General features: G+C 31.8%; 2 protein-coding genes across 3 annotated transcripts; both read left to right on the top strand.

The window, feature by feature from the left end:
* The first annotated feature begins 8212 nt into the window (after window positions 1-8212).
* Window positions 8213-10310, top strand: LOC149901620 (uncharacterized). Of its 2 annotated transcripts, none has more exons than XM_090111021.1 (4): window positions 8213-8492; window positions 8567-8768; window positions 9177-9412; window positions 9894-10310. In XM_090111021.1, exons 2-4 carry the CDS (start codon window positions 8568-8570, stop codon window positions 10288-10290), a joined length of 834 nt encoding a protein of 277 aa, XP_089967147.1. In that variant the 5' UTR covers window positions 8213-8492; window position 8567; the 3' UTR covers window positions 10291-10310. The 2 variants fall into 2 exon arrangements, with proteins under 2 accessions (XP_089967147.1, XP_089967145.1); XM_090111019.1 differs by having other exon boundaries at window positions 8557-8768.
* A 404-nt stretch (window positions 10311-10714) lies between these two features.
* On the top strand, window positions 10715-13713 carry LOC149901619 (uncharacterized). Its single transcript, XM_090110895.1, has 3 exons — window positions 10715-11034; window positions 11479-11714; window positions 12959-13713. The coding sequence occupies exons 1-3, from the start codon at window positions 10828-10830 to the stop codon at window positions 13359-13361; spliced, it is 846 nt and encodes a 281-aa protein (XP_089967021.1). The 5' UTR covers window positions 10715-10827; the 3' UTR covers window positions 13362-13713.
* Window positions 13714-16651: the final 2938 nt, after the last annotated feature.

Here is a 16651-nt window from a genome sequence, read left to right as displayed (position 1 = left end):
CTCTTTACTGTACACCAAATAAAACAATATAAGAAGAATAACAGCAAATAGTATTATTGTACAATAGGCGGTCTTATCACTATAGATAATATACATTGACTAAACAAAGAAATGTAAAAATACGAAAACTCTATCGGAAAAACCAACATAAGACGATAACAAACATAGTGCTGAAATAACGTCCATAAAAATTGGGGAAAGAACACAAAAGAGAATCAATGGTACAATGTAAAAAGATCAGTCAATGTTACACCCGTCAGAGTTTAATATTATTTATTACTAGCTTCCGCCCGCGACTCCGTCCGCGCGAATGTCGGTCTTCACGTGGATGGTTTATTTCTCCATTTTGAGTAACTCTGACAATGACATCTTATAAATATCTATTGGACCCAAATACGGCTAGGCCTATGAGATAATTTAATATTTCTAGTAATATTAAGATTTTTTTTTCTACGTATTTTTCCCGGATAAAAGTATCCAATTTTATGCCCAGGATGTGTGTGTGTGAAGTCCCGTGTCCCCGTAGTGGGGTAAGGGGCAGATGCATTATTCATACATCTGTTTCACTGATCGATTTTCTTTAGGGACAAGTAGGTGATCAGCCTTCTGTGTCCTGCCAGACCGAGACATTTTTTTTTTCTTCGTCTCCACCGGGAATCGAACCCAGGATCCCTCGGTTCTACGCTCACGCGTCAACCACTGTACCAAGGAGGCGGTCAACCATGCCCAGGATAATAAGGTATAATTATACCAAGTTTCATCGAAATCGAACCGTTAGTTTTCACGTGATGCCTGCACATACAGACAGACAGACAGACAAAAAATTTTTTAATCACATAATATTTGGGTTTGGTTAACAGTAACATCCCCTGCTATTTATTTTTTCAATGTTTTCAATGAACAGAATTGACCCTTCTACAGATTTATTATATATGTATATAGATTATATTGACGAGAACTTTCCCTTTTACAAGATAACTAAGTGTGAAAGAAGAAGATGTAAGGTATAGTTGGGAAGTTGTTATGTTAGGTACTTTATCGAGCTTTTATTTCAGTAACGGAAAAGATATAAGGGTAAAGGCAATGAAAGTACATTTTTGGTATGTAATCACCTCCTTGTTTAATGATTAATGTTGGAACTGAGAGATCTTGGGTTCGATTCCAGGTGGTGAGGAAAAATTGGTCTAGCGACACACAAAACACCAAAATAAAATCTCATGAGACACAGTATCAAACTAGTTCGTGAGCCGAAGGATTCATTATTTTTACCGTATTATTATGTCAATAAAGATTTTTATTATTATTATTAAATTAGATCACTTAAATAGATATGCGTAGATGATGATGATAAAAATATATTTGAATTATAACAAAAAACAAACACGAATCTGTGGAAACTTGATGAAATAGAAACATAAATGTTATATATTTTATTCTTGCATTTGCGATACATTATACTCCTATATAAATTGATCAGACACTCGAAAGACTTTTGTCTTTCAAGTGCTTATCACACAGAATTTTCAATCAGTGAAACAATAGCGAATTGTATTTATATATAACAATGGACTACCTATACGCCATACCTAACCCGCCCACAACCATTCTATTATATTATTTTAAATCTATAGACAAAACTCTATTATATTTCAATATATAAGACTGTTTTATATTAAAAGTAGCTGCTGCAAAATCAAGTATTTCCATATCTCATGTGTTGTTGTGTTATTTATTGTGATGCATAAATAACTATAAATTTTCAACCAAATCCGTCCAGTATTTTTTGTTCTTGGAAGAATAGCAAACATACAGACATCCCCACAAACTTTCCTATATTAAAATAGACTCCTCTCACAATAACATCTTCGAATATTTACAAAGTTTCGTATAAACAGGAAAACTTTTACTAATTTTCAAGGAAAATTCCTTAATTATAACGAAAATAGCAGCATAAAAAATACATTTTTCATGGCTGTGGTGGCACTTGCTTTCAGAGCAAGAATTCTCAACATAAAACATGGAAGATAAATATTCAAAACTATGCAAAAAATGGTTATTGTATAAAAGCGAAAACTTACCTTTAATGTTCTCTACTTACCCTTCTGTATTATATTACAATATAACTTAATTTTTTTTAAAGAATTAGTGAATGTTGAATTTTATTTTTTTAGAATTACGTTGTGTCATGGTGCATTTACATCAAACGAACATAGAGCTAGAGCTAGATAGAGCAAGAGCATTCTTTCGTGATCTTTTAGTGTAAATTAAAACTCGTATTCAGTGTTGTTCCGTAGAGTCATTTCAAACGCAGTAAAAACAACGAAAGACTAGCGCCTGTTTACACTAAAAAAAATTGACATAGTGGGATTAGAATGAGCATTCGCTCGTTTGATGTAAATGCGCCGTTATATGTAAAATGTCCTTTGATTAATTCAAATCACTCAAGCGAGGTAGTAAAATTAAAAGAAAACACACTGAGGGAGCAATCGCTCGAATCGCATTACACACACGTTTCCTTGTTTATTTAAATCTTCTTGTAAATTATTATAAATAACATGAAAATTGTATCCAATAATGTTTTCTTGCATATTTTTCTTATTTGAACAGGTATATGTTATCGGAGATAAGTAATAGGTTTTTTTTTTAAATAGGTATACTTACTTACCGTTTCATTTACTTATCAGTAAGTCTTACGTAGTAATTGTATTCTCTTTATCAGTAAGCATCTGGTATCGCTCGGGAGTCCACGTTTCTTTTTTCTTAGCTCATAATATCAATAGTTCTCAAACTACAAATAATAATTAATCTTACTTACTAATAGCTGTAGCGTCACTCTGGGCATGGTTAATCGGCGCATGTGTATTATATAGATAGTGCAGGAAACTGCACCATTATATTAATAAGGTACTTTTTATAATATTGTACGCTCTATGTGTGTATGCTTTTTTATTATAACACAATAAATTTGTTAATAGCATTTATGTGAAATCTTTAGTTTACCTAAATTAATTCGGGTGAGATCTCTCCAAACAAGTTCAGATAGGTATCGAATATCTATCCTTAACCAAAATGTTCATCTTATGTAAACACGTCGTAATATTTTAACCCTTTCGAAGTGCTTACCTAATAGATTTGATTAAACGGTATCCATTTTCCATACAGAGGTTGTGGAGGTCGCATCCCTATCCTCTGACCTTTCAAGAAAATGCTATACGTCACGGCACGTCTTAGATAAATTCCTATAAAACGTGATTACGGTGATAAATGTTAGGATTATGAAGTCATCTCTGTCTGGATTTATTAAGAACTTTATTATGGAATTTAAAAGTGATATATTCACAGCAATAATAGTCAACTGGCAGGTGCAAATAAAAGACAAGAAGATAAAGTAAACTTTTATTGAGCTTACATAACTCATAATTTCATCATCACCTGTATATTGTCACCACATAGTAAGTATAATTTCTATTTTTATTCGCCACAATTTGCGATTGATCCATCGATATTCAACTTTAATTATATTAAGTAGTTACTCTCCGTACTCTCGTTCATCTTATTTAATAGAACTTAAAGTCATATTTAGTACCTATAGCTTTAGCTTTAGTATTAGTAAATCTATATTTCTATTTATAGTGCTTAATGTATACTTCTTTTATTTGCGCACACAATATACGCAAAGTTTTGTTTAAAAAATTTGCTTCCATTTGTTCAATAGTAAATTATACAGTCAATCAGTGACTACTTCAATACACCAACAAACGTTAAAATAACTGACCCTTCACAGAAATGCTCCGTTGACCTCATTCCATCAAAGGGAATTCTATGAAAAATAACTGTCCAGGCAGATAAAGCAATAATTTTAGTTGAGCCCCACTAGATCCCAAGTGCTTTTGCGATGTCATAAATTCATAATAGAGGACTTTTTCTTTAAGCAATCATCACTATAACTAGGTACTAAGTGAGTCATAGTATTTTCTAGTGTTTGATTTTACGCGAGTAGAAATTACGAATTTTAACGGATTTTAATCGCGATTTATTAATTCCCGACGTTTCGCACACTTTGCAACGAGCGTGGTCACGGGGACAGTCTCCCGATCTCCCTTTAATTTCTAGAAGTGATTCATAATGTATGTATGTTTCTGGTAGGCAACACCCATATCCTCTGTAATGGTCGTCTATGGGCGACGCAATTTTCTTACCGTACTATTAAAGTATTTATACTATCTGTGCCACCATGCAGCGCCTTTGCCTCCCTGTAACATAAAAAAATACATTTAAAAAATCCACAACTCGCGATATAAATTGAATATACAGACATTTTAAAGACATTTCATCACTTCATAAGTTTTTATAAATCTCAATTTCTCGTTATTATTATATCATACAATGGTAACATCATCCTAACACGCAGAAATAAAACAATTCTAAATAACATGCCTATTTAGCATGTGAAAGACGATATCAAATCTAAGTTAATATTGCATTGCAGTATAGTCTAAGATTCAACATTGTGTTTTGAAACATGTTCATTAATTTAAGAAAGTTCTCATTGATAAATAGCCATGCCTATCTATATCTTGTATATAAAAATGAATCGCAAAATGTGTTGGTAAGCGCATAACTCGAGAACGGCTGAACCGATTTCGATAATTCTTTTTTTACTATATTCCTTGAAGTACGAGGATGGTTTTTATGTAGAGAAAACGTAAATATGTACCACGCGCGAAGCCGGGGCGGACCGCTAGTATAATATATAGTTAATTGTAAAAATACAATATGTTAAACAATGATTATAAATAACATGGCCTTATTATTATCTGTAATTGTAATAACAGATAAATAATATTATGTTAATCAAATGTGTCATTATTATGCGGCTGGGGCGGCTGGCAACCAGACCAAAATATAAACGGAGTTATAATTAATTTTGTCTGTTATTATTTACTCTATACTCTATAATTTATGTTTACACATTAATTAATAGAAACCTACAACATACAATATTTTATATTGCAATCATTTCATTGGACTAATACCTAACAGAACCTAACATAGGAAATAGGAGCATGAGTAGAAGTTGTTTTAGATAAAAAATGAACTTTACGAACTAAGAGAATTGAATAAAATTTTAATTGTCCTAATACAGTTTATTGGTATAGATCCTTGATAAGTGCACAAAGTAAGAATTTAATCAATAGAGGTATAGGAGACACACAAGAAAGGCATACAAACATATAGGTAAGGAGAATAAAAGCATGTTTAAAACCTATCCCTAAAGTCCCTCTGTATCCTATCTTCTCGAAAAGTGACAACTCTTTCCAAATTATCTGCTATCTAATGAAACTAAACTACAAGCAGGAATATCACAGTTCAATTAAATTCATTGAACGAAATATTATAATCTGTACTGTAAGAAATAGTGATTCTATTTAAAGGAAGCATTGTGAAGACGATATCAAATCTAAGTTAATATTGCATTGCAGTATAGTCTAAGATTCAACATTGTGTTTTGAAACATGTTCATTAATTTAAGAAAGTTCTCATTGATAAATAGTTATTTTTTACAAATACTGAACCGCCCTCAAACTGTCAGATAGACAAATTTCATAGGGACTATACGGAAGGCAACAACCTTCTAATATAAAATAATCATCAAAATCGGTTTATTCAGTCGAAAGTTCTGATAAAACAAAGCCAAAAGAAGAAAAAATATAGTACAAATTGAAAAGCACGTCCTTTTTGAAGTCGGTTGAAATAAGTTTCAAAGAGAAATATTATATTCTATTACGGCTTGGGAAAATCAACTATAAAGTAAGTATAAGGATCTAAATTTAATATACAAAGAACTTTGACAATATTGCGGACATCTCTTGAATATAGTTAAAATGGAAATCAAAGTATCGTCTTCCGCGGTAGTGAACAAAACCTTTATATTTTTACGCTAATATGTTTATGAAATTTTACAATATAATAGGTATATGGAATTTAATAAAATATATAGAGTAAATATAGAGCAAAGATTTTAATGTTTTCCTTTTTTTAGGTACCTATTTATATATATCTTCTTATATATAAAATTCTCGTGTCATAATGTTAGTCTGCATACTCCTCCGAAACGGGTGGACCGATTCTCATGAAATTTTCTGTGCATATCGGGTAAGTCTGAGTATCGGCCAACATCTATTTTTCATATGTACCATGGGCGAAGCCGGGGCGGACCGCTAGTAATATATAATATTTGAATAATTCGAATGATGAATGCGCGATCTGTCGATGTATCTACCTAAATAAATAAATAAATAATATATGAACTCAATAAGGAAATACTTAATCAATCTTTAAAAGTTTTTATTATATAAAAGCTTTGTAAATTATTGCTGAATTATATAATACATAATATTATGTAACATTATATTATTAATTTGCTTACATCCCCGGTAAAACAGGGTCGAGCATCAGTCATATAATAGTACTCATACATCACCTAACAACCCAACTTTGTGAATAACTAGCGAGGGTAAAAATTAACATAGGCCCTCGGACTATAATTATTTATATAACAGCACATTTAAATGCAAGGATAGTCACGGAGTCTCGTTATTTGCTAATTGGACCACGTTTCGCAGTAATGTATCAAGCCCTCAGGTGTGTATCGTAGATACAGAAAGATCTGGGGAATCGTTATACATTTACGTTTATCCGAATATTTTTTGAGCTTTTTGTGATCACGTTTGAATTTATTTTCAAACTAGCTTTCCACCCGCAGCTTCGCACGCGCAGTCAAAGAAAAACCCGCATAGTTCCCGTTCCCGTGGGATTTCCGGGATAAAACCTATCCTATTTCCCGGGATAAAAAGTAGCCTATGTCCTTTCTCGGGTATCAAAATATCTCCATACCATATTTCATGCAAATTGGTTCAGTAGTTAAGGCGTGATTGAGTAACAGACAGACAGACAGAGTTACTTTCGCATTTATAATATTAGTATGGATGTAGAGATACCCTATTTGGGCTCTTGTTCACGTCACAATGTATACCCCATTAAAATATGACTGATACTTTTCTTTATTTGAGCATTTTCGTCATATTTTACTTAATCGAGGTACCTTTCGAGTGCTTTCGATGTAAGCACAATGTGTACTAAATGTTATAAGACCTCTTTGTGAATGTTACAGTCATTACAGATATGATTATATTATATATATTTTATATTAGTGTAGAATATGTATGTAAAATAAATGAAATCCGTATAAACATGTGTAGTCCCAAAGATCCTTAAGTATTCGCTTTTATAAAATGTTAATTAAGCGGGAACATGAATAAGGGCAGAAACTATTTGTGTGCGTATAATGAAGTAAAATTAGAACGTATAGATATACTTTACGTCCTTTCATTAGAATTTTGGTAATTCATAGTGTAGACATAATCAAACCAGAGGCGAATCCGGGGCGGAAAGCTAGGTAGTCAAATTATTATAATAATACATTATCCAAATTTCGTATCGGATATTGTGTTAAATGTGTCATTCGCATATTATTATTGCAGAGAAAACAAGAACTAAATGTGTATTCTTTGTGTATTATACCGTATTGACAATGCCTCTTTCAGTTAATGTGGTGAACAATGACATTAAACACAAACACGACAAGAGGCAACTGGGTAACAATGTCAATTGTCGCTTAAAACTTCGATATGAACCACTTATTTCGCTTTGTAGTAGTTCCAGTGTTGTGAACTAGATGGCGTTTTAAAAAATTTGGGGAAAATCCATTCCTGAAAATGGAAATCATGAAAAAACTTATGCTTACGATCTGTCCTTATATAAAAGAAATTGGATTAAATCTCAATAAATTATCATGGTTTCCTTAGTCCTTCTTGGCATTAATTAAACAAACTGGAGCAATAAATAATATATTATTATACTTTATTCACAGGCGAATTTAAATAATACCTCATAATAAAATAGTCTATGTAGAGCTTTTAATAATATTTTAATAGTGCCATCTAACGAAGAAAGGTAAAAACTGTTTCGAATGTGCATAATGCACTTTCATTTTGTGAATTTAAAAGAAATGTCTTAAATAGAGCAGATACATAATTTGCAAAGTATACTCTATATCTTAAGAACAAGGTACATTATACGATAACACGCCATTAAACATTACCTCTTTCGTTATTTTATATTTCGTTAATTTTATTAGTAATGTGAGCTGCAGACGTGAGTTTATCGGTCAACTTCTTTCAACGATTACCACAATCTCGCAGACAACGAAAAAAGGTTTCTATCAGTCGAAGGAGTTTTGACTACTATTTATAAATTAAACTCATATTCCAATCACGTTGTGACTATAGTGTTGTAATTACAATTGTATCTTATCGTGAATTTCAATGTCAAAATGAAATATAATACAGTGCATAATTTTCTATAAATTAATGAAAGTGTGATAAATGTTGGTTGGTTGTTTATTCCATGGCCTGAATTAGGAAGGAGAGGTTGGTATTAATTATGAGTGTAAATAATTAATTTTTAATTAAAATATTAAATGAATGTTAATAGACGCTTTCAGAATGGAACCGTTTGTCGAAATTCCACATTCTGCTTGGAATCAATTGAGGGATGCATATACAGAGAATTGGCCCCGACATCTGATAGCCCATACTCTAATGAACACTCAGCTGAAATACCCCGGGATCCTCTCGTACCTGCAGTTGAAAATCTATTGCCCATTCGGCGAACTGGCCAATGGTATTATTGCGATTTCAGATAAGGTATTGTTCAACAAACTATTCTAATGCTATAAGAATAAGTACTTAGTATAGTTCGAGTTCGTTGGATAAGCTCTTATAGAGAAAAAGCCACATTAATTTGGAGAGATTAAGGCTAACTTTTTAGTTATTCCGGTTTATCACTGGGATTGAGTGAAATTTTTAATTAATAAATAATAACTAGCCGATTACCCTGGCTGTATCCATTTATAAATATGTTTTTTTTAAATAAATTGCTATTTTTAAATAAATTAATCTTTTTTTTACTTTTATATAAAAAAAATAATCTCCGAACCATACCGAAAATGCAAAGCTGTTAAAAACTAACAGTTACACAGCGATGCAATTGTCCTTTACCTCCCCACAAAGGACTAGAATTTTTTTAGATACATAATCTATTTTCAATTACAGGAGGAATTTCGGCAAATTATGATCCTTCCACTGGATGGCATTTCTATCATAGAAGAAAGTTTTATGTCGACGAAATTGATAGATTGGAATAAACCGCTTTTAGTCCAATCAGCTTCCGATGAAGTTATCGAATGTACAAAAAGAATAAGTACTCATTTCAATTTGGAATTCAAATTTGATGAGAAAGCTAACACGTATTATTTAGATAAACAAAGCGCGCCATTCGAAAACCTGAGGTAATTTCTATGTTACACATATTTCTTAATTTTCCTCATTCATCATTAGGAATTACCGAAAAATACTTGCAACAATGTAAATTTTCATTGCTTTTAAATATAAATTGATGCATCATTTTGCCTTTCGTACTGGATAACCTAAATTGCATTATCATAACTAAATGATAACCAACGTAATTAAACCAATAAACAATTGCCATTAGTCTCGAACAATATAACTAGAACACGAGATGACCTACAAGAGCACATACTTTCAGTCATAATCTATACTAATATTATAAAGCTAAAGAGTTTGTTTGAACGCGCTAATCTCAGGAACTACTGGTCCGATTTGAAAAATTTTTTCGGTGTTAGATAGCCATCGAGGAAGGCTATAGGCTATATATCATCACGCTCAGACCAACAGGAGCGGAGCTTCGCGGTTGAAACCACGGAGCGCAGCTAGTTATATTATTTAAATTAACACTTTCCCATGTTACAGCTGTCCACCCGATACTTATATCGGACCTCTTACGCCAGAGCACATAGACTTGATTGACAAAACCTGGACATATACGGGTTCTTGGTCTAGGAAATACTTCGAAGTATTGATGAAGAATGGTCTCACCTATGTCCTATATTCTACAAGCAATGAACCATTAGCCTGGATAACAGTGGGATCTGAAGGAGCCCTCACCCACCTGTATTGCCTTGAGCCTCACAGACAAAAAGGTTATGCAGAAGTTGTGACAAAATATGCTATTAACGATCAGTTAAAAGCCAACAACGATATTCTATCCTATACTTTGGTAGATAATGTGAAACCCCAAAAACTCTTCAAGAAGTTAGGCTTCCAATACTTTGGCAATGTCAGCTGGGTACTGATAACACCTAAATAAAATTGTTTTTAAATGTTAAATGTTTGTTTCATTTATTACCAGCCTCTTTGAAATATACTAGGTATAAGAAAAACAAACTTTATTTAAACACGTAGCTGATTATTCCCTTCACCAATCCACGCTTGCAGCGATTATCATCAGGCTGTTTTGATAAAGATAAAAAATCTTATCGTTATTTTAAACACAACTAGGTATTAAGCTTCGGTTGATATTTTATCTATGATTCGTCGAACATTGAATCGCAATAAAGTGCAATCCTGCAATAAATCAATATACATATTAAATAACGAAATAGCCTTTGTAAATTAGTTAAAAATATACTCTTTGTCTTTTGTAATATAGCTTTTTATATTTATAAATCCACCTACTATAATGATAACAACAGTTATTCAGCACGTAATTCAAACAACTGATGATTCATTTATCTTGTCAAGCTTGATACACCAGAAGGAAAACAGTAATGCAGTGTGCATTGACCGGCCGTGGACGCGTACAGACTGTGATATTTTAAATATTTCTTGTATTCTGCTTGTTGCCATGTACGAAGACCCGCTAATATTTTTGCCTGTGGAAAGGTGGGGAGATCTCATGCACGAGTTTAAAAAAATATGGCCTCGAGGAATATCTGGGTACACTACTCTTGATATTGAACTATGCATTCTTAAAAACGGCGTCGAATATGGATTTAAAGTGTACTGTCCTTACGGTGATTTGTCGAATGGTTTTGTAGGCATTAACAAAAAAGTGAGTAAGAAATTTAATAGTTAATTAATAATTCCAAAATTATTTTGTGATCTGATTATGTAAATTTCATTGCTGGTTTCAAGCGTTTTAAATTTTAGCAGATATAAAATTATTCTGATGGAAATAGATTCTTCGCAACTTGTCAAATAATTAGAATTTAGATCAAGGCTAAACGAGTGCCTGATCAATCGAAAGAGCAAAATTGCTTACAAGCAAAGTATTGTTGTCTATCTAACATGTAGGCGCAGTTATATTTGTGTTTCAAGATTTATGGACAATCTTCTATAATAATATATTGTAATCTAATGCAATTAGTAGACTTGACTAAAATATTAAAAGCATTGAATAAACTATTTAAATTATTATTACAACTTAAGTATCAAAAACTAATAATGACGTTGGATTAACTACATTATAATTTTGTGGTTAACATTAATTTTACAGGCTGAATTCAACGAAGTAATTATTCAATCCCCTAAAGACGACACGAGTGAGCTTATAAAAGCTCTCAAAGAAACAAAAATCATAAACTGGAAACAATCTTTGGAAATACCATTTGCACCACAACACATAAAAAATGTCTTGTTCGCAATACAGAGTGAAAAAAATTTTGAATTTACCAGTATTACATCAACCGAAACTTTTTATTTAGAAAACAATGCACCAATCTATGATATCACGTAAGTATTTAAGAATATTAATAATTTCTTAATATTTTTATAATATTAACTCGTGACATTATTGTATTGCCGCCGGTCCTTCATAAGTGTACAAAGTTATGGCAGTGTTGAAAAATGACAGCGCTATATAGCGTCATCACTTTCCCACACTGGAAATAATATTGAAATCTATACTCATATTATACATCTGAAGAGTTTGTTTGTTTGAACGCGCTAATCTCAGGAACTACTGGTCCGATTTGTAATATTCATTCGGTGTTAGATAGCCCATTTATCGAGGAAGGCTATAGGCTATATTTCATCATGCTAAGAACGGAGAAATGAGGGTAAAACCGCGAAGCACGGCTAGTAATACATAAACAATAATTATGAAAATATGCATTTATGCCAAATTTATACTCCCATAGGGTCCCGAGATCACCTATACTTGTACTATAAAAAATAATGTGTAGGAATACAAGGAATACATTAATATAATTAACCTGATAAAATTTGACCCTGTTATGTTACCTGTGTAACGTTTTACCACGATTTACGAAATTAGAACAAATAGCTGTGTGGGTGAATGAAAGCTGTATTTTATGGCTTCACGCTATTTCATTTGAAATTATTAGATACCTTTTTAATTAAAACAAACATATCATCTAGTATTATGATATTTTATAAAAAATTATTGATAGACGGAAACTATCAGCTGTAGAGACATATTCTTCGGCAATATTTTGGAACAATGTACAAATTATTTTGCTACATAGGTACAGTTTTAAATACTATTGACATAACTTTGATATCATATCAGGGTATTATTTAAGTCTAGCAAGGTCGATGCCATTATATTATCACCAAATAAATTGCATTGTTACTTATAAAACATTTAATCATTAAATAAAGTGCATAATTATTATAAGGCAATAAAATTAAAATTACATTATTTATCTATATTGTGATATTATGAAGGATATCTGAAAATAATTCTAAGGAAAGTCAAAGCCAAGGTGAAAGTGAAATTTATGATGTATGCATGCAATTAATTCATAGATAAAAAGATTTTTTTTTAACTTGCATATTAATTTTAATTTTCACCCACCCAATGTGCGAGGATGTATAGCGAGCAATGTGTTTGTAATAACCAATAGTATCGCTTCAAACGCATCAAACTTCAAACTGCTTTTATCTTATTCAAGCGTGTTTTTAATTGTAAACTAGTGTAAACTATATTGATTTCTTATTATTTCAATTTTCAGATTACCACCAGGGTTTACATTCAAGTTGTTACCTATGGAGTACGTTAAACTAGTAGACGATGTTTGGCCACATCGCTACCCATCTTCGGTGTGGTACTTCGAGCTGCTAATAAAAGCCAAACTTGGTTATGGACTGTTCAATAACAACGAACTTATAGCCTGGTGTTTTGTCAAGGAAATGGGCGCACTTGGACATCTCTATACACTCGAACAACATAGAAGAAAAGGTTATGGTGCAATGGTACTGAAACTAATGTCAAATAGATTGAGAGAAGAAGGCAAACAGGTCGTGGCGTTTTGCGTTGTTGGCAATAAAAGTGCTAGGAATATGTATGTGAAACTCGGGTTTAGTTTGACTGAAACTGTTCATTGGTGTAATATTAAACCTACATCCAATAATTGAGAGATTTTGCACTATTTAAATATGAAAATTGATTATTATTGTGCAGCAATTGTGATAGAAACATTGAAAGTAGGTTAGTCCTTTGCAAATTATTCATTCTGAGTAGATTCTAAACAGTATGTAACGCTTGTAATAATTCTAGGAATTCATTAAAACTCGACCTCTTTCTTTACATTTGTATTATTTTCTTTTACTTTTATACAAGTGCTTCTGAGGTGCAAATTGGATTTTACAAAATAACTTTATATTAGTTAACCACATATTTGTGGAGCAGGGTTGATAATAAATGAGGTTTCATTGTTAAAATATAAGTACTATATTTATTATACTGAGCCATTTTAATCTAGTTAGTATTTTTCTATTCATATTTGTAAAAATCGAAATAAATTGTTTAAACAATATTTTGTGTTTTACTAAATACATTGTGAACAGAGTACGCATACCTTCTATCTCATTTAATATCCGAATACATTATTATCTCATTTAAAGAAAAACCACATTAAATTAGATAAATTATTCCTTAGATCTTTCTCTACAACCGCCAATTTACATATTATTTTCTTTGAGTCAATATTGAATAAAAATAAATCATTTAATAAATGTTCATCACGTAATATGTTAAACACTTTTCATTATATAATTATTACGAGAATTATCATAAGAATCTAGGTTACTAATCCCTTATAGGTGAGTCGATTTATGGGACCTTTAGCCTACTACAATATAACCAAATTATCGTATGGACTCATTCTTCGATTGCATCACAGATAGCTTGAGAATCTTTATTTAGAACTTGTATTAAGAAGAAAATTTTAAGTATAAATATAAGTATAATTATACGAAAACATTCTATTTTAGGTAAGTAACCATAAAGAACCGATTGAATGAATCTATACCAAAAGTAGGGGATAAACTTCAGAAAAAAAAAATTATTATCTTAAATTTTACTATAATCAAGTTAAATGTAAAGGAAATGTGTTTTGAAATGTGTTTTTAGTTCCTACTCTATAGAGTTCCTAGTCTATATATAGACCATTTAATAAGCATTTATGTCATAGATAGACGTTTGTTTAATTTAATCAATATCAAATCACTTATGATTCCTAATTCCTCTTTATATGAAGTAACGAGGTTATAAAATGCATTTAATTTACAAAATTGTAGTTTTTCGCTATATTTATTATCCCACGATGTTCATTTAATAAATTGTGACTGATAGTTTTCAATGGAAAAGTTCCCACGATTCATTTATTCAATAAAAAGACAAAATCATTTATAAGTGCATTACTTGGATTACGCATGTCAATATAAGTTTGATCTTCAACGATGTTACTATCCAATAAAATACAGATTAAATTTGTTTTTTTTGATTGAACGCGGTAAACTCAGAAACTGCTGGACCGATTAGATTATAATATTTAGTTTCTGTAGTTTTCTTAACTGTAAGGACAATAGTTAATACATACTTACCTACTTAATTAAGATATGATCCTGTTTCTAAGTTTTTGTAGTAGGATGTTTCATTAGGAATCTTTCAACTTTGGAAGCTATTTTTGAAATAGTATACTAATATAAGTATTTATGACCGCCTCCTCGGTACAGTGGTTGACGAGTGAGCGTAGAACCGAGGGGTCCTGGGTTATATTCCCGGTGGAGACGAAAAAAAAATGTCTTGGTCTGGCAGGACACAGAAGGCTGATCACCTACTTGTCCCTAAAGAAAAATCGATCAGTGAAACAGATGTATGAATAATGCATCTGCCCCCTACCCCACTACGGGGACACGGGACTTCACTTTTTTTTATACTAATATAACATTACACACTGTGTATCTGAAAATGAATATAAACTTACACCCTGGGATAATCTTCGCTAATAATTGATCAACAATACAATATTCACATGGCAATTATGAAAACCGATAAGACTAGAAAAAAAAAACGCTACTTCTACGCTTGTATAATTTTACTGAACTGCAATAGTGTTGCTATAGCTCTAATGAGTGTCACAATTCTCATGATTAGTGCTTTTATTAATTTGTAAACACGACTTCTTGTACCAGATTACGGTAATTATCTGTTCATTTTTATATTTGTGCAATGATTGCTTCGTTTATTTCTTGCGATGATGCCATAAGTTAGTCGTAATGAACTGCGTCGTTTGCTAAAGTGGTATATGTTTTATGTTACTTTTCCAGTCTTAAAAGCTCTTTAATTATGTGCAATTGAAATACATATCTTACCTAATGTATTGAAAATAAAGGAATGCTTTTATAAGCCTTAATTTCTTCTAATAGGGACACAGCTCTTTCTTGAGAGCACAGGTCATCCAACACGCTGGGTAAGTTCGGGTTGGCAGATGTCACATGTCGTCGAACTTTTAATACTTGGACATGCTATTTTTTTCACGCTGTTTTCCTTCACTGATTGATGATGTCAACGGGTCTCGAACCTCCGACTTTTGACTGAAGTCTGAAATCTAAGCACAGAGCCACCACTGCTCTATTCAATTTGAGTCTCCAACTTTTTTAAGTCGGTTTAAAAGCAAATTATAACAGTAACATGTGCTGTCGTATTCAACGTTCTTTGGAATGATTGTTAAAAGGTGAACACAGCACTATTAAGAATATTGAGATGTATCTATTTAGAAATTTTAGTGTTTTAATTTTATTACATTTATCCAATACGACTAGGACTGTTGACTTCATATGAGAACTGCAAAAAAAACATACTGCATAGGTTATTGAACAAAGGCTAAAGAAATGGAAAGTGCATTTGTGGGAAAAACTCAATTAACAGGAAACGATTGAGAATGGACTGCTAATAAGAAATGACGGCACATCGACTCGATGGCATGCCAATTTCCATTATACATAGACAATGGCTTAACCTAAGTGATATTTAAAACTAGACGGAAGAAATAATTCATAGTTTTTGTTTATTCAAGCACTATAACGATTAATATAATTCAACTGACAAAAATAAGAATCGTTCGTTAATCGAACCCTTAATCGAAATACAAAGAAAATTATTTAAGACAGTAACTAAATTTTACTAGTAGTTTTTACATTTACAAGTTAATACAACTTTATTAGTTTACTAGCTGTGCCCCGTGGTTTTACCCGAAGTGCTCCGCTCCTGTTAGTTTTATCGTGATGTTATAAAGTCTTCCTCGATAAATGGGTTATCTAACACCGAAAGAATTTTACAAATATAGTTCCTGAGATTAGCGCGTTCAAATAAACAAACAAACAAACTCTTCAGTTTTATAATATTGAGTATAGATATTTTC

Source organism: Colias eurytheme, chromosome 16 (assembly GCF_061535395.1).
Source record: "Colias eurytheme isolate Ceu_HAF_F1 chromosome 16, ilColEury1 Martin Lab GWU primary, whole genome shotgun sequence".
Taxonomy (NCBI): Eukaryota; Metazoa; Arthropoda; class Insecta; order Lepidoptera; family Pieridae; genus Colias; species Colias eurytheme.
Note: the sequence above shows the minus strand (reverse complement) of the source record. Positions and strands in the feature narration are given on the sequence as shown.

Bases quoted from the DNA above. Each gene is read 5' to 3' on its own strand.
- LOC149901620 (XM_090111021.1), top strand. From the start codon at position 8,568: ATGGAACCGTTTGTCGAAATTCCACATTCTGCTTGGAATCAATTGAGG. The intron at 8,769-9,176 runs GTATTGTTCAAC...TTTCAATTACAG, and splicing joins TTATTGCGATTTCAGATAAG to GAGGAATTTCGGCAAATTAT. The intron at 9,413-9,893 runs GTAATTTCTATG...CCCATGTTACAG, and splicing joins GCGCCATTCGAAAACCTGAG to CTGTCCACCCGATACTTATA.
- LOC149901619 (XM_090110895.1), top strand. From the start codon at position 10,828: ATGTACGAAGACCCGCTAATATTTTTGCCTGTGGAAAGGTGGGGAGAT. The intron at 11,035-11,478 runs GTGAGTAAGAAA...TTAATTTTACAG, and splicing joins TTGTAGGCATTAACAAAAAA to GCTGAATTCAACGAAGTAAT. The intron at 11,715-12,958 runs GTAAGTATTTAA...TTCAATTTTCAG, and splicing joins GCACCAATCTATGATATCAC to ATTACCACCAGGGTTTACAT.